Source organism: Oncorhynchus mykiss, chromosome 27 (assembly GCF_057628025.1).
Source record: "Oncorhynchus mykiss isolate SJ-2025 chromosome 27, ASM5762802v1, whole genome shotgun sequence".
In the NCBI taxonomy this organism is placed as follows: Eukaryota; Metazoa; Chordata; class Actinopteri; order Salmoniformes; family Salmonidae; genus Oncorhynchus; species Oncorhynchus mykiss.
In genome coordinates, this window is record NC_143048.1 from 13,220,528 (window position 1) to 13,243,482 (window position 22,955).

The window sequence follows — 22,955 nt, forward strand, 5'->3', positions numbered from 1 at the left end:
TTACCTTGGTTTTTGTGGTAAATATGAATGAAAAAAACTGTTTTGATAATGGTATTCATGCACATACCTTGTCCATAATGTAGAAGCCTATGATATTTTCATTGAAGAAGTAAGGGAGGAGGATGATCTGCATAACATACCAATACCTATTGACATACCTTTGTATGCCTCCTCATCTGTATACCTGCAGACACAGACACAAAAGTAAACAGTTTAGTCACATGCACCCAAAACATCTAGCATTCAACCTATTCTTATAGTTTACATATTCTTACCTCTTTGTTGATTGATATCCATTGAATTGTGTTCATTTTCTGTTTTAGAAAGTTATGAAAAGATAGATAGTATCATTATAAAACAACATCAATTTAGATCATACAAGGGACAAACCTTAAATTAAGGAGATCTTTACATTTTTAAGTTGCACCTGCCTGCACCTGCTGTCCTTTCAAATCCAAATGTTTCAGTTGGGCAGTTAGGTTCCTGCAAGAACCCCCCACCAACTAAGGAGGTTCCTCAATGAACCCCACCTCCTATGGGGTTCTTGGACGAAACCTTTCTGGGCAATATTCAGTGCCAATAACACTAAGGTTCTTCAAAGAACTTTGACGATCTTAGAAGAACCCTTCTTTAACCCCTAATTTCTAGAGTGCACATAACAATTGCACACAAGCATTCACTTCCTGTTGTAAAAGGGGAGAAGAGAGAGAGAGCGTAAGAGAGAGAGTGCGAGAGAGCTCTTTGGATGACTTTTGTTGACTTGCCGTAACTTTCTGTCTCCTCTATAATTTTCCTGAGTCTAGTTTTGTTCTGTTTCAGATACAATCCTAGCAAGCTAGAATTTAAGTTTTTGACTGCTGAAAATCAAGATAATCGAAGGTCTGTCTGAGAAGTAGAGAAAATGAACAGAGCTGGCGTTTATGGCGGGCTTGTCTTCCTCCTCCTCATCATGACTACTGTGGAGGGTAAAGGTAATGTAAAAAATGTCCCTGTCTTTTACTCTACGACATTTACTATTTTCTTATCAATTACAGACTCAAAACATTGCTGAATTGTATAAAAATGTACCCTAAGATAAGATAATTTTGCATACTATTTTTATTGTGTTGGTGAATATACCATTATGTGTTTAATCAGACATTAAATGCTTAATTGACAATACCGTACTGTTTATTTACATATATTTTCCGAAATATAATACACAGAGTGGACAAACATTATGAAAACCTGTTCTTTACAAAGACTTAGAATGACCAAGTGAATCCAGGTGAAACCTATGATCTCTTATTGATGTCACTTGTTAATTCCACTTCAATCAGTGTAGATGAAGGGGAGGAGACACGTTAAAGAAGGATTTTTAAGCCTTGAGACAAGTGAGACATGGATTGTGTATGTGTGCCATTTAGAGGGTGAATGGACAAGACCAAAAATGTAAGTGCCGTTAAACGGGGTACGGTAGTAGGTGCCAGGCGAACCGGTTTGGGGCAAGAACTGCAATGCTGCTGGGTTTTTCATGCTCAACAGTTTCCTGTGTGTATCAAGAATGGTCCAGCACCCAAACGATATCCAGAGAACTTGACACAACTGTGGGAAGCATTGAAGTAAACATTGGCCAGCATCCCTGTGGAACGCTTTCAACACCTTGTAGAGTCTAAGCCCTGATTACTTGAGGCTGTTCTGAGGGAAAGGGGGGGGGGGGCAACTCAATAGTAGGAAGGTGTTCTTAATGTTTTGTACACTCAGTGTATAATATAAAAGCTAGTAATTTGAATATTATTTGAAAAAAAAAGTTTAATACTCAAATGACCTATGGGCTGGATTGGACGACCTCGCCGTATGTTTGTCACCCCTGCGCTAAAGCATCTGTTGTGTTTTCTTTATTTAGGATATGTGTCATTCTGGAGAACTAAAGTCACAATGACCTGTCCTGGTATAGGAGAATGGTTTGACGGCACTACCAAAATGGACAAGAACAGTCAAAATATTGAAGAGAATTATGATGAAAGCAAGAAAAGAGTTTACCACTGTGAATATCAGTATGATCCTCAGGTTGGTCCTGAAAAAACAGCAACCTATCAGTTTTACTTTAAAGGAAAGGGTGAGTAAAAGTGTCCTAAAGACATCATTATGTTTAGTATAACTGTGTGCGGAGCCCCAGATTCAGCACTAATCTCTGTATCTCTGGTTATTGGCAAATGATTTACTGGACCTTTCAAATCAAATCTTTCCCTCTCCCTGAATGCACCCCAACCTCTTTTCTCCATCCCATTTGAGCGGTCGTTTCAACACATTATTTCCACCCCTATGCCTATCTGTGTGTTGTTGGTGTTACAGTGTGTAAGGACTGCTATGAGCTGAATCCGCCTCTGGTTGCCGGGGCCATCATTGGGGACCTGCTGGTGACAGGAGGGGTCATCCTCATTGTGTATCTCAGGGCTCGGAAGAAGTCTGGACCTGCTGCACCCCAAAAACGTAACACTGTTACCATCTGACTATGCATCCGCCAACAGTGGCACTTGGTGATAAGGAAGGCTCTTGACTATTTAATTTGACCATACCCAGGAGTACTCAACAACAAAGTATTCAGAGATCATAAAAATCTAAATTCCCTGTGACATAGTACACATAGGGTATCGACCATGTGTTATAAACGTTAAGTATAGTGAATTGTTTATTTATTCAATATTTGTGTTTGTTTATTTATGAATTGATACTAACTTATATTTGGTTTTCCCCCTAGCCACTTCCCGCTCAGCAGGTCGTGGCCCACCAGTGGTGCCAAGTCCTGACTATGAGGTAGGCTGTCTACCACTACCTCTTGTCTAGCGCTCCGTCTGTATTTTTTGCTTTTATTCCATCCGTATCTCCTACCTATCCTTCATTCCACATCTCCTGGTTAGCTAAAGTCTGTCAGTATTTTAGGGAGATGATCTAGGCTAGCTATTCACAATACTTCCGGTGGAGATGCATTAAAAAAATAGCGGTGTTGCAATGGAAACTGATCTGTGAGTCTGACTTAAACTGATCTGTGAGTCTGACTTAAACTGATCTGTGAGTCTGACTTAAACTGATCTGTGAGTCTGACTTCATTAACAACACCAAACAGCTACATCAGTCACCTAAAGCCTTTCTTTTCCCCCTGACAGCCCCTTAGTCTGGCAACCCGCAGCAGAGATATCTACGCTACCCACAGGACTGGGTAGACTGTTCTCTCACCAGACCACACCTGTTCTCTAGGACTCCTCTGATGCCCCGGACCAGCAGACCTCAGCTCACCCTGCCATCAAAGAGTAGGGGAGAAGGCTCTGTAGTGCTTAGCTTAGACTTAAATTGGCTTTTTATTTTAGCATGATGTGTAAAATGTGTGATATTATGATTTAGTTAAAACTGTAGTTTAGAATTACTGTAACTAGTGATAATAGTGATCAACGTAGTGTTGCTCTGGAAAATAGAGATATAAAGATAGGGAGATCTTTGTAAAGACTTTTAGATGTTAGCTGTGCTGAAAACAACAAGTACGTAGCTGTGTTGATCAACTGTTGTAAAATGGTATTAATGTTTGCAGGTGCCAGCCAAGTTGTTCCTCTTCACAATGTTATTGCTGCCTGTCTATACACTGAGTGTACAAAACATTAGGAACGCCTTCCTAAAATTGAGTTGCACCTCCTTTTGCCCTCATAACAGCTTCAATTCATTGAGGCTTGGACTCTACAAGATGTTGAAATAGTTCCACAGGGATGCTGGCCCATGTAGACTCCAATGCTTCCCACAGTTCTGTCAAGTTGGCGGGATGTCCTTTGGGTGGTGGACCATTCATGATACCCACAGGAAACTGTTGAGCGTGAAAAACCCAGCAGTGTTACAGTTCTTGACATACTCAAACCGGTGCTCCTGGCACCTATTACCATTACCCATTCAAAGGCCCTTCAATATTTTGTCTTGCCCATTCACCCTCTGAATGGCACAGATACACAATCCATGACTCAATCCATGTCAAGGCTTAAAAATCCTTCTTTAACCTGTCTTCCTTCTTCTACACTGATTGAAGTGGATCACTCAAGTGACTTCAGTAAGGGATCATAGCTTTCACCTGGATTCACCTGGTCAGTCTGTTTTGTGCACCCAGTGTATTAGCACATGTACGTTATATTTTGCATTGATTCTATCTACTTCACTGTGAGCCACTGGGACACAAAGGAAATGTTTGTTTTATGAAGTGTAGTGCCATGCGACTAAAGAGTCTAGCTAGTTTGTGGTTCTCTATCTTCAGTGTCAGCTCTCATGGTCTAAGACACAGATGCCTGCACCCCTTACGCTTACAGTAAACGATGGTGGATGATTGGCCAGGTCTCTCTGTTGCTAATCATGATGATCTCACCGGAAACATTTCACATATGACTGTAGACAGACTACTTACCCGCATCAGTGGAAAGAAAATGTATTTTTTGCCTTACTCAAACTTTCTATAGCCAGAATGAAGTGGAAATCATGTATATTTGATGTATATATATTTTTTCTCTTTTGACAAGAATAAAGCCCTTCTTAGAACATTCAGGTGTGGGTGTCTACAGTTGTTTCCCACAGTTTTGTATCAATGAGTGACTAGATCCTGTAGATCAATCCGGCCCTGAACTTACACAGCTGATTCAGCTAATTATGGTCCAGAGTGAAGACCATGAACATGGAGCGTGCACACCTGGAACACTGAAGTGAATGGTATCTGTTAGACCTGATCAACAGTGGTTCTTCTGGGAAATTTGAGTCTTGTTTGATAAATGTGTATGTTTGCAAGTTTGGTTGATTGGTTTGTGTGTGTGTGTGTGTGTGTGTGTGTTTGTGTGTGAGGGGGTGATGTGAGCTTGGATGTGTGGGGGTTGGTTGTGTACACTGTGAGCTCTGTGTTGTTTGAGCTCTTCCGTTTGATCTCCTCTCGAAGCTCCGTTAGGAAACCGCACTTTGTAGACTAGCAGCAGTAAACCCCCATAACTACACTCGAAAAGCATTGCATGTATCATCCGCTCTGTTCCATTAGAATATCTGACACATTCGGGCTTCCGGTAGAGCAAACCCTCCACTAAAGTTGCTCTATGTGGAAAGTCTGATAGAACAAAATGACTTTGACTCACTTGGTGATCTGCTAAAACGTAGGATGAAACCAGAAATAACAGAACACAATCAGGGAACATATAAAAGTAAATGATTTATTGTTACAATTGCAGTCGTTATTTTGTGACCAACTTTCCATTTCATTATTTCTTTATTTTCGGTTTTATTTCACCAGGTTAGTCTCATTGAGATTAAAAACCTATTTTCCAAGAGAGACCTGGCCAAAATAGTTGCTTCAGACACAATTACAACATGAAACACAAAGCACGACAATTGAAATGAATTTGGTGAGGTGTGTTGCATCTAGGAGTCAAAACATTGACAGCCACCCACTTTATTGTCCACCATAGATTTGACCTGATCTTTAAACTAATTCAAAAACACGAGCTCCTGCAACTTCCTGTCCTTCTGTAGCTTGTAGCAAGTGGAAGGGCCAGAGAAATAGAATGCTTTTTTTACCCAGCTCTGTCCGGGCACAGTCAACAAGATACCGTCCTCTGAGCGGAGCTGATAGGTGTAATTTGTCTGCTGGGCAATGTAGGTACACAGGCAAAAGGGAAGCTGTCTCAGTATGGCCTTATCGATGAAGACGTACCAATGACTATGTCTCCAAAGAGCCAAGAAAGGCCCGCTCCCTCTCATGCAGAGGGTACAGTGATGAGCGAGAGCTTTGGAGTTCAAAACTAACCGTCGTACACCTTAATTCTTCAAACATTATCTGTACACAGGTTGAAAAAAAATTATATGCTCGGATTATAAAAGCAAATCAAAAATTGTGTTACTACATGGAATAACAAAACAGCCTAAAAAAAATTTATTTTATTTTTTTAAATACGTGGAAAATGTATGTATGTCCATAAACAATTTCTCTACAATATAAATAAATAAATAGAATTCAACAAACGTGTGATATATGGTTCCAGAAGGAAATCTTAGTTCATGCAAAACAGTAGCGCAAACTTAACAAAGCAACTGAGCAAACAGGCAATGTATGTACATCCGAATGGCATTAACTTGTACAGTCAATGGTTCTGTACATCAAATTGACAGTTGAGAGACTTGTCATGGACATTGTGGACCTGATTTCTCAATGCTTTACAACTATTATTCTGAGGGGTGGTAAAAGTAATGTAGCACTGAGCATATTTTATGGTTCTCATCTCCTTTCCGGCAGAGTGCTGTATTCAGATCTGTCTGTAAGAAAGAAAGAAAGAAAGGACAGACATTACATGATTGGTTATGGTCTTCATGTGCATTATTTTTGCATGTTTACTGTAAAACATTTCATTTTTATGAATAGCTAAATCAGAAGTGTTCACTTCTGAGTATTCAAAAATCAATGCACAATATACAAAGAAAACAACAAAGTGGGTCGGGGCTCGTCAGGTACCATTCAAATTCAAGTTGACATACTCCTATGTTTTTTCTCTTTTGTGTGGTCACTCACTTTTCTTGCCGGCGGTTAGAGTTGCTTTGGGCTGTGAGGCGATGCAGTAAACAGCTACTCCAATCAGGCAGTGGCCACCAGGACTCCCACAACCATCCCTACAGCCGTAGCTGTATCCAGTTTAATGCATTTATCACAGGCTGGGGACACACACAAACACGCCATACATACACACAATGCACGCACAATCCCTTACACACATGTACATTATAATGACGTGTATTATAATGGCATACACACAAACAAATATTGAGTTCTTAAAAAATTATTGTGCCATATCATTGTACATTGAGGGACAGACAACAGCACAGACAACAGCACAGACAACAGCACAAAGACATGAAGGTAGAGACAACAATACATCACACAAAGCAGGCCCATCTGTCAGTAAGAGAGCCCATGATTGAGTCTTTGAATTAAGAGATTGAGATAAAAACTGTCCAGTTTGAGTGTTTGTTGCAGTTCGTTCCAGTCGCTAGCTGCAGCAAACTGAAAAGACGAGCGACCCAGCGATGTGTGTGCTTTGGGGACCTTTAACAGAATGTGACTGTTATGGTGAGTGAATGAGGACCCAAAAGCGAACTAACTTAAACAGAGCTTCTTTAATAACCAAACATAGGTAGGCTCAGATAGACCGGCAGATTCCGACAGGACAGGACAAGGTTACAGCAAACATGACGATAGTCTGGCTCAGGCATGAAACACAACAAACAAGAATCCGACAAGGACAGGAACAGAAACAGAGAGAGATATAGGGACCTAATCAGAGGGAAAAAGGGAACAGGTGGGAAACGGGGTGAATGGGTAGTTAGAGGAGACAAGGAACAGCTGGGGGAAAGCGGGGGAGAAAAGGTAACCTAACAACGACCAGCAGAGGGAGACAGGGTGAAGGGAAAGGACAGAGACAAGACACAACATGACAGTACATGACAGTACCCCCCCACTCACCGAGCGCCTCCTGGCGCACTCGAGGAGGAAACCTGGCGGCAACGGAGGAAATCCTCGATCAGCGCACGGTCCAGCACGTCCCGAGAGGGAACCCAACTCCTCTCCTCAGGACCGTACCCCTCCCAATCTACGAGGTACTGGTGACCACGGCCCCGAGGACGCATGTCCAAAATTCTACGGACCCTGTAGATGGGTGCGCCCTCGACAAGGATGGGGGGGGGGGGGAAGACGAGCGGGGGCGCGAAGGACGGGCTTGATGCAGGAGACATGGAAGACCGGGTGGACGCGACGAAGGTATCGCGGAAGAAGAAGTCGAACTGCGACAGGATTAATGACCCGAGAAATACGGAACGGACCAATGAACCGCGGGGTCAACTTGCGAGAAGCCGTCTTAAGGGGAAGGTTCTGAGTGGAGAGCCAAACTCTCTGACCGCGACAATATCTAGGACTCTTAGTTCTACGCTTATTAGCAGCCCTCACAGTCTGCGTCCTATAACGGCAAAGTGCAGACCTGACCCTCTTCCAGGTGCGCTCGCAACGTTGGACAAAAGCCTGAGCGGAGGGGACGCTGGACTCGGCGAACTGAGATGAGAACAGCGGAGGCTGGTACCCGAGGCTACTCTGAAAAGGAGATAGCCCGGTCGCAGACGAAGGAAGCGAGTTGTGGGCGTATTCTGCCCAGGGGAGCTGTTCTGACCAAGACGCAGGGTTACGAAAAGAAAGACTGCGTAAGATGCGACCAATAGTCTGATTGGCCCGTTCTGCTTGACCGTTAGACTGGGGGTGAAAGCCGGAAGAGAGACTGACGGAAGCCCCAATCAAACGGCAAAACTCCCTCCAAAATTGAGACGTGAATTGCGGACCTCTGTCCGAAACGACGTCTGACGGAAGGCCATGAATTCTGAAAACATTCTCGATGATGATTTGTGCCGTCTCTTTAGCAGAAGGAAGCTTAGCAAGGGGAATGAAATGAGCCGCCTTAGAGAACCTATCGACAACCGTAAGAATAACAGTCTTCCCCGCTGACGAAGGCAGTCCGGTGACAAAATCTAAGGCGATGTGAGACCACGGTCGAGAGGGAATAGGAAGCGGCCTGAGACGGCCGGCAGGAGGAGAGTTACCGGACTTAGTCTGCGCGCAGACCGAACAAGCAGCCACGAAACGACGCGTGTCATGCTCCCGGGTGGGCCACCAAAAACGCTGGCGAATGGAAGCAAGCGTACCCCGAACGCCAGGGTGGCCGGCTAACTTGGCAGAGTGAGCCCACTGAAGAACGGCCAGACGAGTAGGAACGGGAACGAAAAGAAGGTTCCTAGGACAAGCGCGCGGCGACGGAGTGTGAGTGAGCGCTTGTTTTACCTGCCTCTCAATTCCCCAGACAGTCAACCCGACAACACGCCCCTCAGGGAGAATCCCCTCGGGGTCAGTGGAGGCTACTGAAGAACTGAAGAGACGAGACAAAGCATCAGGCTTGGTGTTCTTAGAGCCCGGACGATAAGAAATCACGAACTCGAAACGAGCGAAAAACAGCGCCCAACGCGCCTGACGCGCATTAAGTCGTTTGGCAGAACGGATGTACTCAAGGTTCCTATGGTCAGTCCAAACGACAAAAGGAACGGTCGCCCCCTCCAACCACTGTCGCCATTCGCCTAGGGCTAACCGGATGGCGAGCAGTTCGCGGTTACCCACATCATAGTTACGTTCCGACGGCGACAGGCGATGAGAAAAATACGCGCATGGGTGGACCTTGTCGTCAGAGAGGGAGCGCTGAGAAAGGATGGCTCCCACGCCCACCTCTGACGCGTCAACCTCGACAACGAACTGTCTAGAGACGTCAGGTGTAACAAGGATAGGAGCGGATGTAAAACGATTCTTGAGGAGATCAAAAGCTCCCTGGGCGGAAACGGACCACTTAAAGCACGTCTTGACAGAAGTAAGGGCTGTGAGAGGAGCTGCCACCTGACCGAAATTACGGATGAAACGACGATAGAAGTTCGCGAAGCCGAGAAAGCGCTGCAGCTCGACGCGTGACTTAGGGACGGGCCAATCAATGACAGCTTGGACCTTAGCGGGATCCATCTTAATGCCTTCAGCGGAAATAACAGAACCGAGAAATGTGACGGAGGAGGCATGAAAAGTGCACTTCTCAGCCTTCACAAAAAGACAATTCTCTAAAAGGCGCTGGAGGACACGTCGAACGTGCTGAACATGAATCTGGAGTGACGGTGAAAAAATCAGGATATCGTCAAGGTAAACGAAAACAAAGATGTTCAGCATGTCTCTCAGGACATCATTGACTAATGCCTGAAAGACAGCTGGAGCGTTAGCGAGGCCGAAAGGAAGAACCCGGTATTCAAAGTGCCCTAACGGAGTGTTAAACGCCGTCTTCCACTCGTCCCCCTCCCTGATGCGCACGAGATGGTAAGCGTTACGAAGGTCCAACTTAGTGAAAAACCTGGCTCCCTGCAGGATCTCGAAGGCTGAAGACATAAGAGGAAGCGGATAACGATTCTTCACTGTTATGTCATTCAGCCCTCGATAATCTATGCAGGGGCGCAGAGACCCGTCCTTCTTCTTGACAAAAAAAACCCCCGCTCCGGCGGGAGAGGAGGAGGGGACTATGGTACCGGCGTCAAGAGCTACAGACAAATAATCTTCGAGAGCCTTACGTTCGGGAGCCGACAGAGAGTATAGTCTACCCCGGGGGGGGGGTGGTTCCCGGAAGGAGATCAATACTACAATCATACGACCGGTGTGGAGGAAGAGAGGTGGCCCTGGACCGACTGAACACCGTGCGCAGATCGTGATATTCCTCCGGCACCCCTGTCAAATCACCAGGCTCCTCCTGTGAAGAAGAGACAGAGGAAACAGGAGGGATAGCAGACATTAAACATTTCACATGACAAGAGACGTTCCAGGAGAGGATAGAATTACTAGACCAATTAATGGAAGGATTATGACAAACTAGCCAGGGATGGCCCAAAACAACAGGTGTAAAAGGTGAACGAAAAATTAAAAAAGAAATGGTTTCACTATGATTACCAGAAACAGTGAGGGTTAAAGGTAGCGTCTCACGCTGAATCCTGGGGAGAGGACTACCATCCAGGGCGAACAAGGCCGTGGGCTCCTTTAACTGTCTGAGAGGAATGTCATGTTCCCGAGCCCAGGTCTCGTCCATAAAACAGCCCTCCGCCCCAGAGTCTATTAAGGCACTGCAGGAAGCTGACGAACCGGTCCAGCGTAGATGGACCGACAAGGTAGTGCAGGATCTTGAAGGAGAGACAGGAGTAGTAGCGCTCACCAGTAGCCCTCCGCTTACTGACGAGCTCTGGCCTTTTACTGGACATGAAGTGACAAAATGACCAGCGGAACCGCAATAGAGACAGAGGCGGTTGGTGATTCTCCGTTCCCTCTCCTTAGTCGAGATGCGGATACCTCCCAGCTGCATGGGCTCAGCACCCGAGCCGGCAGAGGAAGATGGTAGTGATGCGGAGAGGGAGGCGACGGAGAGCGCGAGCTCCTTTCCACGAGCTCGGTGACGAAGATCAACCCGTCGCTCAATGCGAATAGCGAGTTCAATCAAGGAATCCACGCTGGAAGGAACCTCCCGGGAGAGAATCTCATCCTTTACCTCTGCGCGGAAACCCTCCAGAAGACGAGCGAGCAAGGCCGGCTCGTTCCAGCCACTGGAGACAGCAAGAGTGCGAAACTCAATAGAGTAGTCTGTTATGGATCGATTGCCTTGACATAGGGAAGACAGGGCCCTGGAAGCCTCCTCCCCAAAAACAGATCGATCAAAAACCCGTATCATCTCCTCCTTAAAGTCTTGATACTGGTTAGTACACTCAGCCCTTGCCTCCCAGATTGCCGTGCCCCACTCACGAGCCCGTCCAATAAGGAGAGATATGACGTAGGCGACACGAGCAGTGCTCCTGGAGTAAGTGTTGGGCTGGAGAGAAAACACAATATCACACTGGGTGAGGAACGAGCGGCATTCAGTGGGCTCCCCAGAGTAACACGGCGGGTTATTGATTCTGGGCTCCGGAGATTCGAAAGCCCTGGAAGTGGCCGGTGGATCGAGGCGGAGATGGTGAACCTGTTCTGTGAGGTTGGAGACTTGGGTGGCCAGGGTCTCAACGGCATGTCGAGCAGCAGATACTTCCTGCTCGTGTCTGCCTAGCATCGCTCCCTGGATCCCGACGGCTGAGTGGAGAGGATCCGAAGTCGCTGGGTCCATTCTTGGTCGGATTCTTCTGTTATGGTGAGTGAATGAGGACCCAAAAGCGAACTAACTTAAACAGAGCTTCTTTAATAACCAAACATAGGTAGGCTCAGATAGACCGGCAGATTCCGACAGGACAGGACAAGGTTACAGCAAACATGACGATAGTCTGGCTCAGGCATGAAACACAACAAACAAGAATCCGACAAGGACAGGAACAGAAACAGAGAGAGATATAGGGACCTAATCAGAGGGAAAAAGGGAACAGGTGGGAAACGGGGTGAATGGGTAGTTAGAGGAGACAAGGAACAGCTGGGGGAAAGCGGGGGAGAAAAGGTAACCTAACAACGACCAGCAGAGGGAGACAGGGTGAAGGGAAAGGACAGAGACAAGACACAACATGACAGTACATGACAGTGACTGGCAGAACGGGTGTGTATGTGGAGAATGAGGGCAGCAGTAGATATCTCAGATACGGGGGAGTGTTGGACGAGCAAGGAGGCATGGCTGAGTCAAATCGGAATCCTGACTTAATGAAGTGGTCAGGATTGAAGAGCTCATCCATGTGTTTCTTGTCAGTAACAACCACATCATCAACATTAAGGGACATGGGCAGCTGTGAGGAGGAGGGTTTATTCTCCAAGTCTTTAACCGTTTTTCAGAACTTTTTGGGGTTTTACCCACAGAGTGAGAACTTCTCCCTAAAGTAACTAACCTTGGCCTTCCGGATAGCCTGAGTGCACTTATTTCTCATTTGCCTGAACAAGAGCCAGTCAGCCTGAGAATGTGTGTGCCGAGCCATTCACCAAATGCAATTCTTGAGGTGGAGTAACTCTGCAAGATCAATGTCGAAACAGAGGCTGAACCTGATTCTATACCATTTTACAGAGGCCAGTTCATGAAGGCTTGCTCATTTTTTAGCAAGCGTCGTTTCACTGAGAAGCCATTACGAAACACGGGCTGTAAAAAAGTGATCACTAAGGTCATTACAGAAAACACCAGACTGATACCTATCAGGATTATTTGTGAGGATAACATCAAGAAGATTAGCCTTTTCTGGGTGTTTGTGGAATTGGTAATAATCTGATAAAGGTTTAGGGAGTCCCATTGCTTTAGGACTTGGTCAGGTGGTTTAAGCATGTCCCTGTTTAGGTTACCTAGCAGGACAAATTCAGACTTAGTGTAAGGGGCCAGGAGAGCGCTTAGGGCAGGTAGGGTACAGGCCGGTGATGATGGAGGACGATAGCACCCAGCAACAGTCAACAAAGAGCTATTTGAAAGTTTAATACTTAAAACCAACCAATCAAATTGTTCAGGGACCAACTTGGTAGAGACAACCGAGCATTGAAGGTGATCCTTGGTAAAGATTGCCACTCCCCCACCTTTTAGAAGATCTGTCTTGCCGAAAAAGGTTATAACCAGAAAGGTTAACATCAGTATTCAAAACACTCTTTCTTAACCACGTCTCAGTAATGACCAACACATCTGGATTGGAGCTGTGAACCCACACTTTCAATTGATCCATTTTAGGTAATAAGCTTCTAGTGTGAACATGCAGAAAACCCAGGCTTTTGCGAGAGCAGAAATCAGTGAAGCAGATATCAGAGCACAAATAGGAATTGGGGCTAGCAACAGTAGATGGGCCAGGGAGTACATCCACATTTCCAGATATCATCAACAGTAATACAATCAAGGCATAGGACAGGGAGAGCTCTGCAGTGTTGATTTATGAAATCTGAATGTGCATCAGATGGCAACAAGATCATATTGTAGCAATTTCATCAGGTAACATGAATACAAAGCCGTGAGAGGTGGTTAGAATATGATGGGAGGCCAAAAGTCTGTCTAACCAATAGAGAGAAAATCCCCAGCTACAATAAATTACATTGCCACTGTAGTTTCTATATAACTAGATACACATCTAGCGCCATGTCTCCCCCTGTACCAGACAGGGGGAGACAACCAGGGCAGATGGTGAACAGATCGCCAGGTGGAATCCAAGCAGCAGGCAATGGGAGTAGGTGTCACACCCACATGGGAGAAGCTTTTATTTCTGGAGGCAGATCTCTTGTAGAAAATGCCAGTCTCTGAACAGCAGGAGGGGGCTTCAAGGACCTCTATGCCAGGTGGTGTCAGAGGAATGCCCCAAAACTTCTCCAAGACTCCAGCCACCCAAGTCATAGACTGTTCTCTCTGCTACCGCACTGCAAGCGGTACCGATGCACCAAGTCTGGAAGCAACAGGATCCTGAACAGTTTTTACCCCCAAGCCAAAAGACCTCTAAATACACTGAACAAAAATATAAAAGCCACATGTAAAGTGTTGGTCCCATGTTTCATGAGCTGAAATAAAAGATCCTTGAAATGTTCCATTCACACAAAAAGCATATTTCTCTCAAATTTTGTGTACAAATTAGTTTACATCCCTGTAAATGAGCATTTCTCCTTAGCCGAGATAACCCATCCACCTGACAGGTGTGGTATATCAAGAAGCTGATTCAACAGCATGATCGTTACCTAGGTGCACCATGCGCTGAGGACAATAAAAGGCCATACTAAAATGTGCAGTTTGTTTCATAACACAATTCCACAGATGTCTCAAGTTTTGAGGGAGCTTTTCTGACTGCAGGAATGTCCACCAGAGCTGTTGCCAGATTTTTTCTACCATAAGCCACCTCCTTTTAGAGAATTTGGCAGTACGTCGAACCGGCCTCACAACCGCAGACCATGTGTATGGCGTCGTGTGAGTGAGTGGTTCGACTTAAACTTCAATTTTGCATAATAGTAAAACAAAAAAATACATATATTTTTACTGAATTGAGGCCTGAAATGTTACAAGAAATAACACCACTCAAAGATGTTGATTTATCTTTATTTTGTGTCTCCTACAAACCTTTTCAATTGTAAATACATCTCTCATGTCAGTGATGAAAACTTGTGTTTCTATCAATTTCAATTTAATCCACCAGAAAATACAGAAAAAAATAATACAACAAATATTGTGGTTAAACTCAAATATACTTATTATTTTATTATTTTATTATTTTATTGAAAAAAAGAAGGTATAATCTTCGTAAATTATATCATAAATAGGACAGGTGGAATTGTCACACATGCAGCTAACAAAAACATATGGAAATGTCTGCTCTACCCAAAATTACAACCAACTAATTGCAGCATTACCGCAAAAATGAAAGAGGAAAGTGGAAAAGTAAGGAACTTGTCTGTCGGCCCTGCATTAAAGACCAAAATTGGTTAAAGAAAATTGTGATAAATAAAGAGGTATACCAGTTTCATTAAGGACCATAAACATTGACAGCTGTGCCATATAGATCGCAAAATAGTTGGGAAGAGATTTGTTTTGACGTACCGATTCCATGGCACATGGTTTATGAACTGATACGGAAAACGACGCCAGATTCAAAACTTAGAATTGTTCAATTTAAATTATTTACTAAATTCTTGCAACCAATAGAATGTTATATATATGGGGATACAGCAGTCATTCCAGCTCTGCAGATTTTGCTGCGAAGAGACAGAATCATTAGACCATTTGTTTTGGTACTGTCCATATGTAGCTTGTTTTTGGTCACAGGTCCAGGAATGGCTGAAGAATTGCTATATTTACCTTGAGTTAACCCTGCAGATCGCACTACTGGGTGATCTGAAAAGTCATAGTCAATCGACCTATAATATAATAATAATTTTAGCAAAAACAAAAAATGTAATGTACAATCTGTAGAAACAATGAGAACAGAAATGTTCAGAACTTTTGTGAAACATCACAGCACAGATGACAAATATATGGCAAATAGAAAGAGAGATAGTTAAGAGATAGATGGGAGGGGTTGAATGGAGCTGAAGGTTGGGACTAATAGCAACCAATAACAAGATAACTCATGTAAAAGATAGTGTCTGTAAAACATAAATAGGTTAAGAACGTTTGTCAAAGAGCACAGTTTGAAAGATACAGCAAATATAATTCAAACTGGATGGACATTAGAAATAATGAGAGATGTAGAGAATGGACACAGAGTAAAAACAAACAAAATAGAACAATTGTAAAATGAACTGTGTCCATAAAATGTATATACAGTGCCTTGCGAAAGTATTCGGCCCCCTTGAACTTTGCGACCTTTTGCCACATTTCAGGCTTCAAACATAAAGATTTAAAACTGTATTTTTTTTGTGAAGAATCAACAACAAGTGGGACACAATCATGAAGTGGAAAGACATTTATTGGATATTTCAAACTTTTTTAACAAATCAAAAACTGAAAAATTGGGCGTTCAAAATTATTCAGCCCCTTTACTTTCAGTGCAGCAAACTCTCTCCAGAAGTTCAGTGAGGATCTCTGAATGATCCAATGTTGACCTAAATGACTAATGATGATAAATACAATCCACCTGTGTGTAATCAAGTCTCCGTATAAATGCACCTGCACTGTGATAGTCTCAGAGGTTCGTTAAAAGTGCAGAGAGCATCATGAAGAACAAGGAACACACCAGGCAGGTCCGAGATACTGTTGTGAAGAAGTTTAAAGCCGGATTTGGATACAAAAAGATTTCCCAAGCTTTAAACATCCCAAGGAGCCCTGTGCAAGCGATAATATTGAAATGGAAGGAGTATCAGACCACTGCAAATCTACCAAGACCTGGCCGTCCCTCTAAACTTTCAGCTCATACAAGGAGAAGACTGATCAGAGATGCAGCCAAGAGGCCCATGATCACTCTGGATGAACTGCAGAGATCTACAGCTGAGCTGGGAGACTCTGTCCATAGGACAACAATCAGTCGTATATTGCACAAATCTGGCATTTATGGAAGAGTGGCAAGAAGAAAGACATTTCTTAAAGATATCCATAAAAAGTGTTGTTTAAAGTTTGCCACAAGCCACCTGGGAGACACACCAAACATGTGGAAGAAGGTGCTCTGGTCAGATGAAACCAAAATTGAACTTTTTGGCAACAATGCAAAACGTTATGTTTGGCGTAAAAGCAACATAGCTGAACACACCATCCCCACTGTCAAACATGGTGGTGGCAGCATCATGGTTTGGGCCTGCTTTTCTTCAGCAGGGACAGGGAAGATGGTTAAAATTGATGGGAAGATGGATGGAGCCAAATACAGGACCATTCTGGAAGAAAACCTGATGGAGTCTGCAAAAGACCTGAGACTGGGACGGAGATTTGTCTTCCAACAAGACAATGATCCAAAACATAAAGCAAAATCTACAATGGAATGGTTCAAAAATAAACATATCCAGGTGTTAGAATGGCCAAGTCAAAGTCCAGACCTGAATCCAATCGAGAATCTGTGGAAAGAACTGAAAACTGCTGTTCACAAATGCTCTCCATCCATCCTCACTGAGCTCGAGCTGTTTTGCAAGGAGGAATGGGAAAAAATGTCAGTCTCTCGATGTGCAAAACTGATAGAGACATACCCCAAGCGACTTACAGCTGTAATCGCAGCGAAAGGTGGCGGTACAAAGTATTAACTTAAGGGGGCTGAATAATTTTGCACGCCCAATTTTTCAGTTTTTGATTTGTTAAAAAAGTTTGAAATATCCAATAAATGTCATTCCACTTCATGATTGTGTCCCACTTGTTGTTGATTCTTCACAAAAAAATACAGTTTTATATCTTTATGTTTGAAGCCTGAAATATGGCAAAAGGTCGCAAAGTTCAAGGGGGCCGAATACTTTCGCAAGGCACTGTAGTATGTATCATTTGTAAGTAGAAGCCTAAGCGTTGTTGTTCACTAGTTTACTCCAATTAGGAGAGGAATGGTAGGGTTAGAAAGGAATAAAGGAAAATGTATATTTATATATTTTATATATATATTTTATATATATATATATATATATATATATATATATATATATATATATATATATATATATATATATATATATATATATATATATATATATATGTATGTACAGTTGTCGGAAGTTTACATACACCTTAGCCAAAATAAAAAGCCTCAATTTTTCACAATTCCTGAAATTTAATCCTAGTAAAAAATACCCCGTCTTAGGTCAGTTAGGATCACCATTTTATTTGAAGAATGTGAAATGTCAGAATAATAGTAGAGAGAAGGACTTATTTCAGCTTTTATTTCTTTCATCACATTCCCAGTGGGTCAGAAGTTTACATACACTCAATTAGTATTTGGTAGCATTGCTTTTAAATGGTTTAACTTGGGACAAACGTTTCGGGTAGCCTTCCACAAGCTTCCCACAATAAGTTCGGTGAATTTTGGCCCTGACAGAGCTGGTGTAACAGTCAGGTTTGTAGGCCTCCTTGCTCGCACACACTTTTTCAGTTCTGCCCACAAATTTTCTATATGATTGAGGTCAGGGCTTTGTGATGGCCACTCCAATACCTTGACTTTAATGTCCTTATGGCATAGCAGTCAGACGTCCTTAGCCAGAAGCTAACCAGAAGCTAGCCAGTTTACTGGCTAACGTTAGTATTCAGCTAACCACGATTTGTGATCATCAGCTATCCTTTAGCTCGAAAAGCTATCGCCAGTTTTGTACAACGCGACTCAGACCAGAACATACCGTACTAATTTTTCTCTCCATATCCCCGGATTTCAACCGCAAGCTCTGGACATTTACACATGGATCTCGCAGCTAGCTAGCTGCTATCTGTGTGACTATTGGCTTACGTCGATCCCGGAGCAAACATCAATTGTTCCGGAGGTAGCCAGCTGAAGAGTTCCATCAGCCACTCCTGGGCTACAATCACTTATCCGGACCCATTTTATTGTTGATGCCTTGGACCCTTTCTTTCTAAAATTATCTGCCGAAATTGTTGCAACCCCTATTACTAGCTTGTTCAACCTCTCTTTCGTGTCGTCTGAGATTCCCAAAGATTGGAAAGCAGCTGCGGTCATCCCCCTCTTCAAAGGGGAGGACACTCTTGACCCAAACTGCTACAGACCTATATCTATCCTACTCTGCCTTTCTAAGGTCTTCGAAAGCCAAGTCAACAAACAGATCACCGACCATTTCGAATCCCACCATACGTTCTCCGCTATGCAATCTGGTTTCAGAGCTGGTCATGGGTGCACCTCAGCCACGCTCAAGGTCCTAAACGATATCCAAACCGCCATCGATAAGAAACAATACTGTGCAGCCGTATTCATTGACCTGGCCAAGACTTTCGACTCTGTCAATCACCACATCCTCATCGGCAGACTCGATAGCCTTGGTTTCTCAAATGATTGCTTCGCCTGGTTCACCAACTACTTCTCTGATAGAGTTCAGTGTTCCAAATCGGAGGGCCTGTTGTCCGGGCCTCTGGCAGTCTCTATGAGGGTGCCACAGGGTTCAATTCTTGGACCGACTCTGTTCTCTGTATACATCAATGATGTCGCTCTTGCTGCTGGTGAGTCTCTGATCCACCTCTACGCAGACGACACCATTCTGTATACTTCTTGCCCTTCTTTGGACACTGTGTTAACAACCCTCCATGCAAGCTTCAATGCCATACAACTCTCCTTCCGTGGCGTCCAATTGCTCTTAAATACAAGTAAAACTAAATGCATGCTCTTCAACCGATCCCTGCTTGCACCTCCCCACACGTCCAACATCACTACTCTGGAAGGTTCTGACTTAAAATATGTGGACAACTACCTAGGTGTGTGGTTAGACTGTAAACTCTCCTTCCAGACTCACATCAAATATTTCCAATCCAAAGTTAAATCTAGAATTGGCTTCCTATTTCGCAACAAAGAATCCTTCACTCATGCTGCCAAACATACCCTTGTAAAACTGACCATCCTACCGATCCTCGACTTCGGCGATGTCACTTACAAAATAGCCTCCAATACCCTACTCAATAAATTGGATGCAGTCTAACACAGTGCCATCCCTTTTGTCACCAAAGCACCATATACTACCCACCACTTCGACCTGTACGCTCTCGTTGGCTGGCCCTCGCTTCATACTCGTCGCCAAACCCACTGGCTCCAGGTCATCTACCAGACCCTGCTAGGTAAAGTCCCCCCTTATCTCAGCTTGCTGGTCACCATAGCAGCACCCACCTGTAGCACGCGCTCCAGCAGGTATATCTCTCTGGTCACCCCCAAAACCAATTCTTCCTTTGGTGGCCTCTCCTTACAGTTCTCTGCTGCCAATGACTGGAACAAACTACAAAAATCTCTAAAACTGGAAACACTTATCTCCCTCACTAGCTGTCAGAGCAGTTTACAGATTACTGCACCTGTACATAGCCCATCTATAATTTAGCCCAAATAACTACCTCTCCCCCTACTGTATTTATTTATTTAGCGCTTTTGCACCCCATTATTTCTAGACCCATTTGGGACCAAGCTTTAACTGATGTCTTGAGATGTTGCTTCAATATATCCACATACTTTTCCTAAGTCATGATGCCATCTATTTTGTGAAGTGCACCAGTCTCTCCTGCAGCAAAGCACCCCCGCAACATGATGCTGCTACCCCCGTGCTTCACGGTTGGTATGGGGGTTTTCGGCTTGCAAGCCTCCCCCTTTTTCCTCCAAACATAAACGATGGTCATTATGGCCAAACAGTTCTATGGCGGTTTTGGAGCAGTCGCTTATTCCTTGCTGAGCGGCCTTTCTGGTTACGTCGATATAGGACTCGCTTTACTGTGGATATCGATACTTTTGTACCTGTTTCCTCCAGCATCTTCACAAGGTCATTTGCTGTTGTTCTGGAATTGATTTGCACTTTTCACACTGAAGTACATGCATCTCTAGGAGACAGAACGTGTCTCCTTCCTGAGCGGTATGCTGCGTGATCCCATGGTGTTTATACTTGCATACTATTGTTTGTACAGATGAACGTGGTACCTCCAGGCGTTTGGAAATTGTTCCCAAGGATGAACCAGACTTGTGGAGGTCTCCAATTTGTTTTCTGAGGTCTTGGCTGATATCTTTTGATTTTCCCATGATGTCAAGCAAAGAGGCACTGAGTTTGAAGGTGGGCCTTGAAAAACATCCACAGGTACACCTCCAATTGACTCAAATGATGTCAGTTAGCCTAACGGAAGCTTCTATAGTCATGAAATCATTTTCTGGAATTGTCCAAGCTGTTTAAAGGCACAGTCAACTTAGTGTATGTAAACTTCTGACCCACTGGAATTGTGATACAGTGAATTAAAAGTGAAATAATCAGTCTGTAAACAATTGTTGGAAAAATGACTTGTGTCACGCACAGTAGATGTCCTAACCGACTTGCCAAAACTATAGTTTGTTAACAAGAAATTTGTGGAGGAGTTGAAAAACGAGTTAATGACTCCAACCTAAGTGTATGTAAACTTCCGAATTCAACTATATACATACACATACATATATATGTGTGTGTGTATCTACACATACATAAATCTATACATACACACATACATATATGTGTGTATATATATATTTGCCAAAAAATATATGGGGGATTGGAAGTGATGCAGACAATTACAATGATGGAAGCTACAATCTATCTGCAATATTAAACCCGATCTACCCCACCAAAACTGTTTTAAAAATGTAAAACAAATAAAAGGGTCTTTAGAATAGGGGATCAAAAACCTAAAACTTACCCTTTCCTTGTCGGTTTTCAAAAAGTCTTCAAAATGTCACCTTCTCATGGGGTGTGTCTGTCTCTATGTCTATGAGGTAGTGTGTATGATTATCTTGCATTAACACCAGTGCTGTGTCTGTCCCTATTTAATACCTCAGCAACATGAGACCGTGTTGAGTTATGGGTGACGCCACAGATCAACTTCAACATGCTGCTTTGGCAAGTACTATCACTTTTGAAACAACAATGTCCCAATGTTTAATACCAAGAAGAAGAATTACATATGGGCCTACAGTAAATTGCAAAAAATAATGTAAGAGTAGTGGTTTTAGTATGTAGTATGATTTTACGATGTAGTAAAACATGATTATAATAATCACACATCTTTAAGTTTAGTTCCAATAATTCTGTTGAAAACCTAAAATCCCTACTGCTCTGCAGAGTGCAGAGGAGCCATGTGAGGAAGACAAAGAGACAACAGCTTCCTGCTTGGCAACGGTAGACCACAACACCCTGTAACCTACAACTGGCACCTGGAACAGTTACACTCTCACCCAGGCACTAAGACACAATGCCTCAAACAGTACCACCCCTATGCCTCAAACAGTACCACCCCTATGCCTCAAACACTACCACCCCTATGCCTAAAACACTACCACCCCTATGCCTCAAACACTACCACCCCTATGCCTCAAACACTACCACCCCTATGCCTCAAACACTACCACCCCTATGCTCGACACAAATAACAATGCACTAACCACAAGACAGAAAACACTTTTCTTAGAAAAATGTTGATTTTGGCCAGTCTTATTACACACAATCACATATACCCAGACAGCAGTGTCAGAACCATAAAAGATAGAGCAGAATCAATTCCCTACCATCAGTGTCAAATGAACACAATCTGAGATATAATTGTCATATGTGAATGTCATCACAATTTCCATTAGACTTAAGGCTGCATTTCCTCCCACTGGCTCAGCACACTGATATGGGCTAACACTAGCTCCATTACAGCAGAATCAGTGAAGGCCAGCCCTGCACTGTCCCCTGATGATGCCCAGTCCTGACCTGCAAAGCACAGCTGACCTATGACAGCATTAATATGACAAGAAGACAGACCATCATATGTAAATCAATAGACAGTTGGTTTCTTAAGTCTCCAACCTGGGTATTTGACAGGGTACGATTAGTGCCCCCTGCTGGTTAAATAAAAGCAAAAGCAGAATTGACTGTCCAGTCATATTAATCTTAATTAGATGTATTTTATACACATATACATATAAATACAAATGTACATGTACACGTTATATACTTTTAGAGAAATATCTATTGTTTATGTATATATCCATAGAAAAATATCAGTTCACAAATTGTCTTGGACATTCTTATGTGATATACAAAGAACATGAAGCATTCTGTAATGCAACAGGAGTTTATGGTTATGGTATGTGATCAACAGACTGTAGTATATGGAGATTTGGTATTTGGTATTTTATTAGGATCCCCATTAGCTGTTGCAAAAGCAGCAGCTACTCTTCCTGGGGTCCACACAAAACATGAAACATAATACAGAACATCAATAGACAAGAACAGCTCAAGGACAGAACTACATACATTTTTTTTAAAGGCACACATAGCCTACATATCAATGCATACACAC

The 22,955-nt window shown here is 43.4% G+C and overlaps 1 protein-coding gene and 1 long non-coding RNA gene across 2 annotated transcripts; one reads left to right on the forward strand and one right to left on the reverse strand.

The window, feature by feature from the left end:
* Positions 1-597: 597 nt before the first annotated feature.
* cd3e (CD3 epsilon subunit of T-cell receptor complex) lies at positions 598-4,550 on the forward strand. Its single transcript, XM_090224485.1, has 5 exons — positions 598-971; positions 1,886-2,098; positions 2,335-2,472; positions 2,741-2,796; positions 3,147-4,550. Exons 1-5 carry the CDS (start codon positions 902-904, stop codon positions 3,201-3,203), a joined length of 534 nt encoding a protein of 177 aa, XP_090080611.1. The 5' UTR covers positions 598-901; the 3' UTR covers positions 3,204-4,550.
* A 630-nt stretch (positions 4,551-5,180) lies between these two features.
* On the reverse strand, positions 5,181-6,852 carry LOC110507549 (uncharacterized). The gene is made up of 2 exons (XR_005040078.2): positions 6,554-6,852; positions 5,181-6,300 (listed from the first exon to the last, which is right to left on the reverse strand). It is a non-coding gene; the product is annotated as an uncharacterized LOC110507549 (long non-coding RNA).
* Between the last annotated feature and the right edge of the window lie 16,103 nt (positions 6,853-22,955).